Here is a 14,259-nt window from a genome sequence, read left to right as displayed (position 1 = left end):
TACTCAGTAGTTTGTATAAATTTGTACAACATCGGGGCATGCTCCTAATGAGATGACAGATGGTGTCCTGGGGTATTCCCTCCCAGATCTGGACCAGGGTATCACTGAGCTCCTGGACAGTCTGAGGTGCAACCTGGCGACCTCAGACGGACCGAAACATAATGTCCCAGAGGTGTTCTAATGGATTTAGGTCAGGCGAGTGTGGGGGACATTCAGTGGCATCAGTTCCTTCATCCTTTAGGAACTGCCTGAATACTCTTGCCACATAAGGCCCGGGCATTGTCATGCACCAGGAGGAACCCAGACCCCACTGCACCAGCGTAGGGTCTGACAACGGGTCCAAGGACTTCATCCTGATACCTAATGGCAGTCAGGGTGCCATTGTCTAGCCTGTAGAGTTATGTGCGTCCCTCCATGGATATGCCTCCCCAGACCATCACTGACCCACCACCAAACCGGTCATGCTGAACGATGTTCCAGGCAGCATAACATTCTCCATGGCTTCTCCAGTCCCTTTCACATCTGTCACATCTGCTCAGGGTGAACCTGCTCTCATCTGTGAAAAACTTGGACCTGCCAATTCTGGTGTTCAGTGGCAAATGCCAATCGAGCTCCATGGTGCCAGGCAGTGAGCACAGGGCCCACTAGAGGGTGTCGGGCCCTCAGTCCACCCTCATGAAGTCTGTTTCTGATTGTTTGGTCAGAGACATTCACACCAGTGGCCTGTTGGAAGTCATTTTGTGGGGCTCTGGCAGTGCTCATTCTGTTTCTCCTTGCACAAAGGAGCAGATACAGGTCCTGCTGATGGGTTAAGGACCTTCTGTGGCCCTGTCCAGCTCTCTTAGAGTAACTGCCTGTCTCCTGGAATCTCCTACATGCTCTTGAGACTGTGCTGGGAATCACAGCAAATCTTCTGGCAATGGCACATATTGATCTGCCATCCTGGAGGAGTTGGACTGCCTGTGCCGACGGCCAGTCCCTGTTGCCAAAGTCACCCCCCTGTGGCTTTTACATCTGCTCGGAACATCTGCATGAGAGCGAATGTACCACGCTGCAACCAGTGCATACATCAACTGTCAAGGTGATCTATGCTCCCATTGCATGTCACAACTTGCCTGCCATCTCCTCCTTTGGAGTCAGATGCAGCTCAAGTCGCTGCTCTCCATTCATATTCCAATCATGCACCTCAATCAGGCAGTCGACATGCTCACCCTTCCAGGAGAAAACGAGACTGGTGGACAAGCTGATTTGGAGTCAATTAATCGATCCCCAGATGGACATGTTTTGCTTCCCATGAGTCCTCCCACTGCCTGCTCTTTTACTCCCTGACTGAGCAGACCATAGGCATGGATATGCTGGCACACAGCAGGCCCGGGGCTTATGCAAATATGCATTTTACACCAGTAAGCCTCTCTGCACAGACCCTGTGCAAGATCAGGGTGGACGAGGATTAGGTCTTGATGATTGCTTCTTATTGGCCTACCCGGACATGGTTTTCAGACCAGATGATCATTGCGACTGTCTCTTCCTGGAGAATGCCCCTGAGGATGGACCTTCTTTTCAGGGGCAGGGCACAATTTGGCACCCATGTCCAGATCTTTGGAACCTCCATGTGTGGCTCCTAGATTGGACACAGATGGCTAATTGGCTTGTCACAAGCAGTGAAAGCCGATATCTCTTAGGCCAGAGCCCCCTCTACCAGGCAGGCTTATGTCCTGAAGTGGAATCTGTTCACTTGGGTGGTGATCTTCTGTGACCCCCAGAGATTCCCAATCAGTGTTGTGATTTCTTTTCTGCAAGAGAGTCTGAAGCGGAGACGGTCCCCTCCACCTTGAAAGTGTATGCTGCTGCTATTGCAGCACATCACAATGGCATAGATGACAGGTCTATGGGAAACACGACCTGATCATTAGGTTCTTGAGAGACATAAGGAGGTAGACTCCGCCTTGTCCATTCATGGGATCTCTCAGTGGTCCTTTCTGAACTGCAGAGTGCTCCCTTGAGCCACTAGAGTCAGTCAAGTTTAAGATATTGTCTTCCATCAAGAGGGTAGGGAACTTGTAGGCATTTTCGGCCAGTAAACCTGCCTTGAATTCTGATGTGATCTCACATTGTCCTGAGACCCCGGCCTGGATACGTGTCCCATCAAACCTGACTGACTGAAAAGTTTCCCTGAATGCGGGAACGGAGATGTTACATCCCTCTTGCCACAACCTTGAACTACACAGCTGAATGGCTGGGACTCAGTCTTGGCTCCTCAGTGCAAACCTGAATGAGTGGATGCACACTGCGTTTTATATATTTGTGTGTACAGGGGAGTCACTAGGGATGCAAAATCCACTCACCAATATACACTGGCCTGTTTTTTTACTACTCAGATATTATTGGGCTCCCAAGTAAGACCCCTAAATGTCAGTGTTGACAGAACGTCTCTGTTCCTTCCTTCAGGGAGTTCTGTTCATTTACATTTTTTAGATAAATTGTTTATACATTTTATTTTTTAATGTAACAATAACTAATTACTTTATATGCATTTTATTTATAAATTTGCATATGTATTTTTTATTTTATATTTTAAAATAATGCAAAAATGCACTGACATTGTGGTTTGTTCAGAATGGCGAACAGCAGTCGCACCATCATCCTGTCCATCCATCAGCCGCGATACTCCATCTACCGGCTGTTCGACAGCCTCACACTGCTATTGGGAGGAAGACTGGTGTATCACGGCCCGGCTCAAGATGCCCTGGACTACTTCAGTCAGATCGGTATGAAAACACACACATACATACATGAACAGACACTCAGGTCCTGATACTGATGTGTGCGTGTGTGTGTGTGTGTCAGGATACATCTGTGAACCTCATAACAACCCTGCTGATTTCTTCCTGGATGTCATCAATGGAGAATCCACCGCCGTCGCTCTCAACAAGTTATATGACATTGAGGGTACAACAATTTCCTTTCCGCAGTATAAATGTAACAGAGGCCAGTGAGTAGGTGCTGTGCAGGTAAAACTTCACTCCCCTGATCTCAAGACATGCGCTAGTGGCTGCAGTCGTTTAGCCTCCTGGTTAGTATGTCTGCCTCCCACGCCGGAGACCCACTCGGAACAAGAACGAGGTGTGGCAGTGAGAGGCATGGGTGGAGCATGTATAAAGCTGGCCATGGGGACTTAAATCTATTACGTCTGTTGCTAACAAAGTGAAAATGAACATACAGTGTCGATTGTGGCATCAAATTAAGATCTGCTCATGTTGCTCTGTATTTCATTTTAGGCGTTTTTACACATTTTAACCAATCACACACAATTCTGTTGAGCTTAGGAATGCAGTGGCCAATCAGAGGCGTTCAGATGAGTCATCTCTAAAACTCATCAGTTTTGAGTGCACTCGCGTTCTCTGACTGAATACCGTGAATTCTCTCATCATAAACAACAAAGCGCAGATGCACATAAAATGTAAGAGATTCATTTCACAGTGTATACAGCTTCAGTGATTTATAACAATAGGTTTTTTTTGTTGTTGTTGTTTGGGTTTTTTTTTTTAAGAGTGCTTAAACTCGCCATAGATCAAAGTTATTGATAATGTCACTTTCTATATAATTTATTTGCTTTTTGAATAACTGTGGAAAGGAAACATTATATAGCTTAATTATCAGTTTCTAATGTTTTTAATAAATTGTAATCATGTTAAATACAAATTCAGTCCCATTAAACATATTTTATTAGCCTACATGACACCCATGTCTGATTGTTGCCTGAAAAGAGGGGTTTATGATGTTAAATGCATTTGGCTGCTTTTAGACTTACCCTGGAGTTAGTTCACCCTCCGCCTATGGTGAGAGGGGTTATATAAAGGCCATTTTGCAGCTTATTTTAGATAAGAACTGATATGTTTTTATTTTTATGTAATTATGTGTATTTGGTTTTATTTTTATTTTAGGTTTAGTTTTACTATTTGTAGTACAAGGCAATATTTGTATTTTTCGTTTAAGTTTCTTCCGTTAATACTACTAATTTAGTTATTGTTTTTCAGATTTAAAGAGAATGTTTAAAAGTTTTGTCATTTAAGTTAACAATAACATCACAGACTGCAACTAATATTTATAATTTATTTCAGCTTTAATATGAATTATTAACACTTTAAGGGTTTTTAAGCTTTTTTATATATAAGATTTAGAATTTATTTTATTCAGCCATAATATGAATCTGTTATAGTTTTTTTTTTCATGTAATATTTAGAACTTATTTCTGCTTTAAAACAATTGTTTAATAGTTGTAGTTTTTGTTTTATATATCACTGACTGAGACTAATATTTAGAATTTATTTTATTTTCAGCTTTAAAATGAATTTTAAAGTTTAGATTGTTTTTCATGTAATATTTAAAATTTATTTCAGCTTTAATACAAATGTTTTATTTTTATTTATTTATTTATTTTTAGATAATAAAACCATCAGTGACTGAGACTAGTGTATTTATGTGACTGATTATAAACATGTTTGCGTGTATCAGAACTGGACCAGGAGCAGCTGAGATCATCTCTGAAGGGCATTGAGGACCGTTTGGTTGAAGAATACAAGACCAGCACCAGCAACAAACAGACCAAAAGCGAGCTGGAGCGAATCATTCAGGGAAAGGACTACAGCAAACGGCCCAAATCCAGAACCATCACCTACAGCACATCCTTCTGCCACCAGTTCAACTGGGTCCTCAAGAGAACCTTCAGGGACCTCATGCTGAACCCACAGACCTCATTGGTTCAGGTCAGCACCAGCGTCTACATCAGGCATTCACAGATGTGCTGAAAGCCTTTGAGCTGAAATAATAGTTTTTATTTCACCAAAATTGGCTCAGATCATCTTCAGACCATGCTGGCAAAAAGTTATAGAATTCAAGTTAATTAGTCAAACGGTTCTCAGATAACATGTATGAGAGCACACCAAAACAGACGGAAGGCTACATAGCTGCAGCGCTTTGAAGTGTTCAAACCAAACTTGGTGTGTGTTATAAGAACCATAGCCACACCACATCAATTTGACAACAGCTCCACCTATATCTATTAACTATTAATATGAAGCCATTAACCATTAATAATGAAATTTCAAGAAATAGCACATAAAAATCATTTATTCCAAAAACACCTGAACTTTTAAAATACATATAATCAGCTGAACTGTTCAATTAGTTGAATATATTTGAGATGATTTTGCTGGGGTTATTAAGTAAAACAGTAAAAATATTGAAATTATTTAATGTACTTTTATTTGTCTTGATATGTCAACGAAATGTATGTATGTATGTATATATATATATATATATATATATATATATATATATATATAATATATATATATACATATATATATATATACTGTATGTATGTGTGTGTGTATTTGTATATGTTTAAAGAATGTATAGATTTATATATTAAAGTGTTAATAAAGATAAAAATAAAGAGTAAGTTTTACATTTAAGATAATATTTCTATATTAATTATAGATATATATGGGTGTTTTTTTCTCCAGATCGGGGTGATGATTTTCCTGGCTCTGGTTGTTGGAGCCATATTTTTTGGAGTAAAGGACAATATGAGTGGCATTCAAAACAGGTATGGATACATTCATCCAGCTGAGTCAGTATTTCTGTGAGATGAATCATTTCTGCTTGAATTAGAATTGATTCAGTGTTCAGATCTGATGAACAGAAGCTGGATCTCTTTAGCTGTAGTGTTTTCAAATATAATTTACTGAATAATAACTTTGTGCACGTGTAATATATTTTGTAAAACTCCCTTTGGACGTCCACTAACAGTAGTATGTGTGTGTGTTTCAGGATGGGCGCGCTCTTCTTCATCACCTCGAATCAGTGCTTCAGTTCTATGTCCTCAGCTGAACTGTTTATCACAGAGAGGAAACTGTTTGTGTGAGTAAATACACACACACACACACACACACACACACACACACACACACACACACGAGTTCAATAACATTTAAAAAAAAATACTGAATGATTTTCATGATGCTTGGTTTAATTAAAGTGCCCCTATTATGGATTTTTTGAAATGACCTCTCATGCAGTGTGTAACACAAGCTCTAAGTGAATGAAAACATCCAGCAAAGTTTTAAATCTGAAAGTGCACCGTGTATAAAGTTATTGTTTCTCAAAAGAAAAAATAGACTCCGAATCATTGAAACGAGTAAATTTTAAAACGAATCCCAAGCCGTTTCATGTTGACGTCAACATGAAACATTAGCATATTGCCCGCCCACTTGTTGGTCTTTTTTCGCGTTTAGTCTCAGCCTCAGAAGTCATGCCCATGGACCGTTGGCTAAATGTCTGATGCATATGGGACACAAAAGTGGAAACACTTCAGGAGTGTCGAAGAAATGAAATGAAACTAAACCAAAGGAACTGTGATTGGTTAATTGACATATTGGTCAAATGAAGCACAAATACTGTATATTTTTATTGTAGTTTTATAATTGTTCAAAGTGTTTGAAAGTATGTGTTTCCATGGCAAATGTCCCATAATGGGTGAAAACTTAAACTTATGCAAAATAATAATTGTCGACTTTTTGTTGATAGTGGGAGTATTGGTACTTTTAACGGACATGTTCAGTGTAGAAACTGTTATTGTTGGGTGTTTGTGTAAAATTGGATTAGTGTGATCCATGGGTGCAGTAAAGAGGGGAAGGTTAAGGGCCCGGGGAGGTAAAGGGGGTCTGGAACAATATTTTTTACATAGTATTAGTAGTAGCAGTAGTAGTATTAAAGTGTTATTTTGTAATGCTTAATTACAACAGTCAGTTTGAAATAACCTACTGAAATCATAGAACATTTTACCTTTGGGAATTAAGACAAGTTGGAGTTAATCTTATTTTTTTGAAGAAAAGAAAATATGAGTTAAAAATAATTTTATGTTAAGGTTGTCTTGTGAATGTGATTAGTGATGTTTTATGTGCAGTTAACATTATGACTGTACAGTCGTGGCCAAAAGTTTTGAGAATTACATAAATATTGGAAATTGGAAAAGTTGCTCCTTAAGTTTTTATAATAGCAATTTGCATATACTCCAGAATGTTATGAAGAGTGATCAGATGAATTGCAAAGTCCTTCTTTGCCATGAAAATTAACTTAATCCCAAAAAAAACCTTTCCACTGCATTTCATTGCTGTCATTAAAGGACCTGCTGAGATCATTTCAGTAATCATCTTGTTAACTCAGGTGAGAATGTTGACGACAACAAGGCTAGAGATCATTATGTCAGGCTGATTGGGTTAGAATGGCAGACTTGACATGTTAAAAGGAGGGTGATGCTTGAAATCATTGTTCTTCCATTGTTAACCATGGTGACCTGCAAAGAAACGCGTGCAGCCATCATTGCGTTGCATAAAAATGGCTTCACAGGCAAGGATATTGTGGCTACTAAGATTGCACCTAAATCAACAATTTATAGGTTCATCAAGAACTTCAAGGAAAGAGGTTCAATTCTTGTAAAGAAGGCTTCAGGGCGTCCAAGAAAGTCCAGCAAGCGACAGGATCGTCTCCTAAAGAGGATTCAGCTGCGGGATCGGAGTGCCACCAGTGCAGAGCTTGCTCAGGAATGGCAGCAGGCAGGTGTGAGCGCATCTGCACGCACAGTGAGGCGAAGACTTTTGGAAGATGGCCTGGTGTCAAGAAGGGCAGCAAAGAAGTCACTTCTCTCCAAAAAAAACATCAGGGACAGATTGATCTTCTGCAGAAAGTATAGTGAATGGACTGCTGAGGACTGGGGCAAAATCATATTCTCCGATGAAGCCCCTTTCCGATTGTTTGGGGCATCTGGAAAAAGGCTTGTCCGGAGAAGAAAAGGTGAGCGCTACCATCAGTCCTGTGTCATGCCAACAGTAAAGCATCCTGACACCATTCACGTGTGGGGTTGCTTCTCATCCAAGGGAGTGGGATCACTCACAATTCTGCCCAAAAACACAGCCATGAATAAAGAATGGTACCAAAACACCCTCCAACAGCAACTTCTTCCAACAATCCAACAACAGTTTGGTGAAGAACAATGCATTTTCCAGCACGATGGAGCACCGTGCCATGAGGCAAAAGTGATAACTAAGTGGCTCAGGGACCAGAATGTTGAAATTTTGGGTCCTTGGCCTGGAAACTCCCCAGATCTTAATCCCATTGAGAACTTGTGGTCAATCCTCAAGAGGCGGGTGGACAAACAAAAACCCACTAATTCTGACAAACTCCAATAAGTTATTATGAAAGAATGGGATGCTATCAGTCAGGATTTGGCCCAGTCGAATTGCAGAGGTCCTGAAAAAGAAGGGCCAACACTGCAAATACTGACTCTTTGCTGATTCTAAATGTCATGTAATTGTCGATAAAAGCCTTTGAAACGTATGAAGTGCTTGTAATTATATTTCAGTACATCACTGAAACAAAGATCTAAAAGCAGTTTAGCAGCAAACTTTTTGAAAACTAATATTTATGTAATTCTCAAAACTTTTGGCCACGACTGTACTTTCTTTGATTGTCCTCAGGCACGAGTACATCAGTGGATACTACAGAGTCTCGGTGTACTTCTTGTCTAAGGTCCTGTCTGACATCCTGACTCTGCGCACCATCCCGGCCATCATCTTCAGCTGTGTGGTGTACTGGATGATTGGTCAGCCTCTCATTTCTATCGTTCATGTTTGTCTGATATGGAACATGCAGTCTGATGTGTTTGTGTTTTCTGTGCAGGTCTGAAGGCATCGGCTGAGGCGTTCTTTATCTTCATGTTCTCTATCATTCTGGTGTCGTACACAGCCACATCCATGACTCTGGCCATCTCCGCTGATCAGACGGTGGTGGGCATCGCTAACATCGTCATTAACATGATATTTGTGTTCATGATGGTAAAGAAACGCACACACACACAAGCACTATGTTTATTATCAGTATTTGCAGTAATGTATGTTATTATTGTTACATAAAGAGCTGTTGTTAACCCAGACAGCAAGCAGTTTCGGCCCACATCTGGCCCGCCGGATCTGGGCCAAAACTGCTTGCTGTCTGGGATATTTGTCATCTGTCCAAGCAACTCAGTGTAGAATGAAGTGAAATTAATTGAAAACAAAAGGATAAGGGAACTGAAAATGTACAAGATAAATGTCATTTTTAAAGTTAGATACTTTAATATTAAAACAAGAAAAAAAAAGTAATTAAAAAGAACTATGAGCTATGATGCTCTGAGCATTCCACAAGAATCAGCCGATGAGTTTTGGTGAGTGGAATTTGCATGGCAAGCCACTCCCTGTACATATGGATATATAAATTGGTGGAGTGCATCCACTCATTCATACATGAAAAATAAAATTGCTTATCGCTTCGCTAGCCAGAGTATCTCTTTTCACAGTATGGAGTTGAACTCTCACAAGCAAGCATGGCCAGTCTCTGCTGAACTGCTTGAATTTGTTGAGAGGAAAAAACAGCAGTTCCTGTGAAACAATTTCATGGCTCCTGTGGCATATGGCATCCGCAGCCACAGTTACGCCACTTGGAATATTACATATGAGACCACAAGTCCTGAGAAGGGCATGGTGCTGTGGCATGCTCCGGGTGTCTTTTATCCTGATGTGTTGATGCCTTTCCAGCCCCTGGTCAGGCTTTGCATTTCTATGGGCAGATGTGCACTTGGAGCAAGTGTGGAGGTACTTTGTTGTCACAAGAGATGGCTCCAGGATAGGGCTGAACAGTTAATCGAAATTAAATCGCAAAGGCAATAAATAAAGCTGCAATTGACAGGCATATCTTTCAGTGAAGCACAGTTCTGTGATCAGTAGTAAATCTCCATCTGAAGGCCAGAGGGCGCTCTCGCACTGAAAATCCAAATATGCCCCGAATAAGAAATCCAGGATCGTCGCATCTGAATAAAAAGATTATTTAACTGCTTTCATTGATTCAGTGTGACTAATAAAGACACGACTACGGCAATATATTATCTGAATTCTTATTATGATAATTTTCATCATAATAAAGCATATTTATAATGAAATCGATATAGCCATTATCACTGCTTAGAATACAATGAAATATGGTGTGCCCTAATTATTCTGTTTAAAAAGCCACATCATCTCACAGAAGAATTTATTTCAAACACTCGACTGATGTTATGAAGTGAGCTTGGAGTAAAAATATGTTATTAAATGTGGTATTTTCACGTGCTCTCAGATGGAGCAGCATTTACTACACAGAGCCATAGTTCACTGAGAAGATACGCAAACAGCTTTCATTATTGCAAACAATTTTGTTAATTTCACAATCCTTATGTGAAAACACGATTTTTCATAGCTTGTCAGAGAACTACGGCTCTGTGTAGTAAATGCTGCTCCACCTAAAAGCAGGTGATGGAGATTTAATACTAATCACAGAACCGGCGTTACTGACAAAATGTGCATGACAATCGCAATTAATTGCGTTCGATTAATCATGCAGGACTACTCCAGGATGGGCTGGGGCACTGTATGCAATGGGCATGCCATCTTGGGCTCCTGGACGGGACCTAAACTGCAGTGGCATATCAATTGCCTTCAGTTGCTGGCAGTACTGCTTGCTCTTCACTGGTTCTCCCGGTACACATCTGCATGGTCAACACTGTGACAGTTGGGAACATCAACCATTAAGGGGGAGTAAGCTTTTGTTGCATGTTTCAACTTCCATGCCATCTCCTCATTTGGAGTCAATCATGGCTCAAACCGATGCATGCTGTTCATTTTCTGGGGGAGCTCAGTCGTGCAGCTGATGTGCTTTAACAACAACTGAGACTTCTGGGAGAATGCATCCCAGACTCCATCCCCAGATGGTCCAGCTGATTTGGAGTCAATTCAGGGAAGCCCAGGTGGACCTGTTCACTTCCCAGAAATCCTCCCACTGCTAGCTTTTTACTCCCTGACTGATGCCCCCTTGGCATGGATGCGCTGGCACTAACTTGGTTTGTGCAAGTACACCTTCCCCCAAGTCAGCCTCAGAGTCTGTGCAAGAACAGGGAGGTCCTGCTGGTTGTGCCATACTGGCCCAGGATTTCTGATCTCATGCTCCTCACGACAGCCCCTTCGTGGAGGATTCCCCTGAAGAAGGACCTTCTTTTTCAGGGACAGAGCACCATCTGGCACCTATGTCCTGATCTATGGAACCTGCATATCTGGCTTCTGGATGGGATGCAACAGACCTCATTGGCCTTTCACAAGCTGCGACAAGGGGCTTTTGCACTAGAGGAACCTCTTCATAGTTCCTAGAACTATTGGTGGAAGTTTCCGCTTTTTGGTGTATTTGGACCACAGGAACTAAGAATGTATTGAGTTCTACGAACTCTGTTTGGGGGAACTAAATTGGTTCGTACTTCAGAGTAGGGTCTAAAACAGTTCTATAGGGACTACCAGTGATTAAACTGTATGCTGATTGGCCAAATGCATATGAAACACTGGCTACCTGGCATATTTAGAAAGCCATGTGAAAATATTTACTCCATAAATATGAAAAACAGTGACAACAGCATTTACCTGTTGTCTGCAGAGATGATATGCAACACTACAAGTTGTCATAGAAGATTTAGTCTCTTTATTTTCTTGTTTTTTTTTAAATAGGATAAATTGTATGTTCGCATTCTATCTCAATTATCATGAGACCCATGACACACAATGAAAACGGCTCCGATCATGGTGTCCTCCATTCACCGGTTGTTGACGTTTGTATATGCTGCAAAAAAAAAAAAAAAAAAGCTGTAACTGTCGGCTGCTTCAGAGTTTCTGCTGCTGGTGCGAATGCAGTTGGGTAAATGCTTCCTTGAACTATGCGGTGTGAAAGCCCCTATAGACACTATCACTCAGGCTAGAGCCTCATCTACTAGGCAGGCCTATGCTCTGAAGTGGAGTCTGTTTGTTGATTGGTGTGTTTCTTGTTGAGAGGCCCCCCAAAGATGCTTGGTCAGTGCTGTGCTTTCCTTCCTGCAAGACAAGTTGGAGCAGAGGCTGTCCTCCTCCACTTTGAAAGTGTATGTCTCGACCATTGTGGCAAATCACAGTGCAGTGGATGGAAGATCCTTGGGGGAAAGCATGACCTGATGATCGTGTTGGTGTGAGATTAAATCCCACCAGATTGTGCCTCATGGCCTCTTAAGATCTCTCTGTGGTCTTTGCAGGACTACGTCGAACCCTCCTTTGAGCCGTTTGACTCAATCAAGGTCTAGTTCCGGTCATTTAAGACAGTGCTCCTGGTTGTGTTCACATTCATCAAGAGGGTTGGGGAGCTGCAGGTATTGGCTGGCTGGCTGACTGGCATGTTTTACATTCCTATATGGATGTGTGCGTGCACACCAGTGATTGCTCAATCAGGTATTGTGAGAATGTTGGGACACCTTTTTTGGCTTCCTAGTAAGCCCCTTGTAATTTGTATTCCCTGAAGGAGGGAACAGAAATGTTATTTCCCTCATGCAAGGGTGCAGAACAAGGGTTACATAGTGTAATCAAGATGTGTTCATTGCAGAGAGGTGAAAACAGAGATCTCCGACATTTATGAACGAAAATATAACTATAACTATAAATATATCTCCTCTGTGTCTCTCTCTATATATGTATTTTATTTATGTATAGGTACCTGTGTGTATATGTATGTATGTGTAGTTATATACAGTATATCTTTATAAATAATTGTGTAATTATGTAAGTATAACAATAAAGGGCAGTTGTATTATGTAGTGTTTTAAATGTGTCATTCAATGTGTTTGCATAGTTTGAGTGTATAAACATGGTGACATAAAAAGGGTTAACTGTAATATTAAGTGTTATTTCTCCATGTGTTCAGATCTTCTCGGGGCTGCTGGTGAATCTTCCCAGTGTTGCTGACTGGCTGAACTGGTTGAAGTATCTCAGTATTCCTCGTTATGGTCTTGTTGTGAGTGTTAAAGTGTCCATGTTCTCCTGGAGTGTTTAATTTGCATGAAATGTAGTTTTGTATGCATATAGAAGTAGTGTACGTGAATGTGGGTGGCAGTTGTAGTTATGTTAAGACAGTAGGTAAAAGCTGAGAAACATTTGTGTAGGTGTAGTATATTTTTTGTTATTAGTAAATTAGTTTTAGGTTTATTGTTTTAGTGAACAATAATGTGTAGTTGTGGCTGATGTTGATGAATGTTTTTGCAGGCTGTGGAAATCAATGAGTTCATTGGCCTCACCCTGTGTGACACGAGGAACACAAGTGGCCTAGAAATGCAAGTGTGAGTATGAAGCTGCATATGAGTAGCATTTGTTACTTGAAATACATACTGCAGAAATAAATTGTGTTTGAGAAATGGCAATGCAAGATACTTGTGTTACTTGAAAAGAGCAATGTGAATGTAAAAAGAAGGGCACATTTGAGGCATTTCAGCTTAAGTCTGTACAGTATGTAGACATGTAAAGAGACAAATGCACAGAAAATTGTGAAAACCAAGTAAAATGAATGTGAAATCAAAGATAGGAATGGAATGGGAAAGAAAATCAGAGCAAGAACTCGTGAAAAGTGTGTCAATGCTACTAAAATGAGTGAGGCAATGAAACTCCCCTGAGCAGCTAATCAAGGCCTTCTTGATAAGCAGGAAACAAGAGCTGCATAGGAAGGCCAGGAGTGTGTTAAAAAAGGTTGGTGTGAAGTGCATGAGTATCCAAGGCTGTAGTAAGATAAATATATGGCAAGAAATCCAATGTATCCAAGACATCCAAGCATCAAAGGATTCCAAGTGCATTGCTGTTGTAGGAGAAGAGCATAGCTGTAGAGCCTCTTCTGAAGTGCAGCATGAAAGAAAAACAAGATAGAAACAAAATGAAGAAACAGAACAAAAAGGAATAAAAGGAACAAAGAGAAACTAAAAAAGAACTTAGAGAGAGCAGACTCACAGAGATGTAGCGTGCTTTGTGTTACCGGTTGAGTCACGCAGGTAGAGTCGCAGGTCTTTACACTCGTAGGTCTTCCCACAAGAAGGGCTGCCACTCCAGCCACTATGCCTTCTGAAATACTGCTTCTGTCAAGCATCACCTCGTTGAATCACATTCCCACAGCCAATATGAGCCTTCTATCATTATCAGCTACAGCTGCTCCTTTGCATTCGCACTATCACTCACTTTAGAAGCCAAAACAAGCTCATTCCACTACATTTCACCATGCTCAACTACTTTTCATTGCAATCCAACTACATGCTTATCTTTCCTTCAGCAATTTTTGAGTATATACACACACAACTATTGC

General features: G+C 40.8%; 1 protein-coding gene across 1 annotated transcript in view; it reads left to right on the top strand.

Moving 5' to 3' along the window:
- LOC109048376 (broad substrate specificity ATP-binding cassette transporter ABCG2-like) overlaps positions 1-14,259 on the top strand; it is a 36,642-nt gene that overhangs the window by 21,012 nt on the left and 1,371 nt on the right. Inside the window, exons 9-17 of the mRNA XM_042750552.1 lie at positions 2,617-2,768; positions 2,848-2,949; positions 4,516-4,766; positions 5,529-5,611; positions 5,836-5,925; positions 8,541-8,665; positions 8,743-8,897; positions 12,841-12,930; positions 13,179-13,252. Of these exons, the coding sequence (XP_042606486.1) occupies positions 2,617-2,768; positions 2,848-2,949; positions 4,516-4,766; positions 5,529-5,611; positions 5,836-5,925; positions 8,541-8,665; positions 8,743-8,897; positions 12,841-12,930; positions 13,179-13,252 (1,122 nt within the window). The remainder of the gene's footprint in view (positions 1-2,616; positions 2,769-2,847; positions 2,950-4,515; positions 4,767-5,528; positions 5,612-5,835; positions 5,926-8,540; positions 8,666-8,742; positions 8,898-12,840; positions 12,931-13,178; positions 13,253-14,259) is intronic.

Source organism: Cyprinus carpio, chromosome B23, assembly GCF_018340385.1.
Source record: "Cyprinus carpio isolate SPL01 chromosome B23, ASM1834038v1, whole genome shotgun sequence".
In the NCBI taxonomy this organism is placed as follows: Eukaryota; Metazoa; Chordata; class Actinopteri; order Cypriniformes; family Cyprinidae; genus Cyprinus; species Cyprinus carpio.
This window is presented reverse-complemented; position numbering and strand designations above follow the sequence as displayed.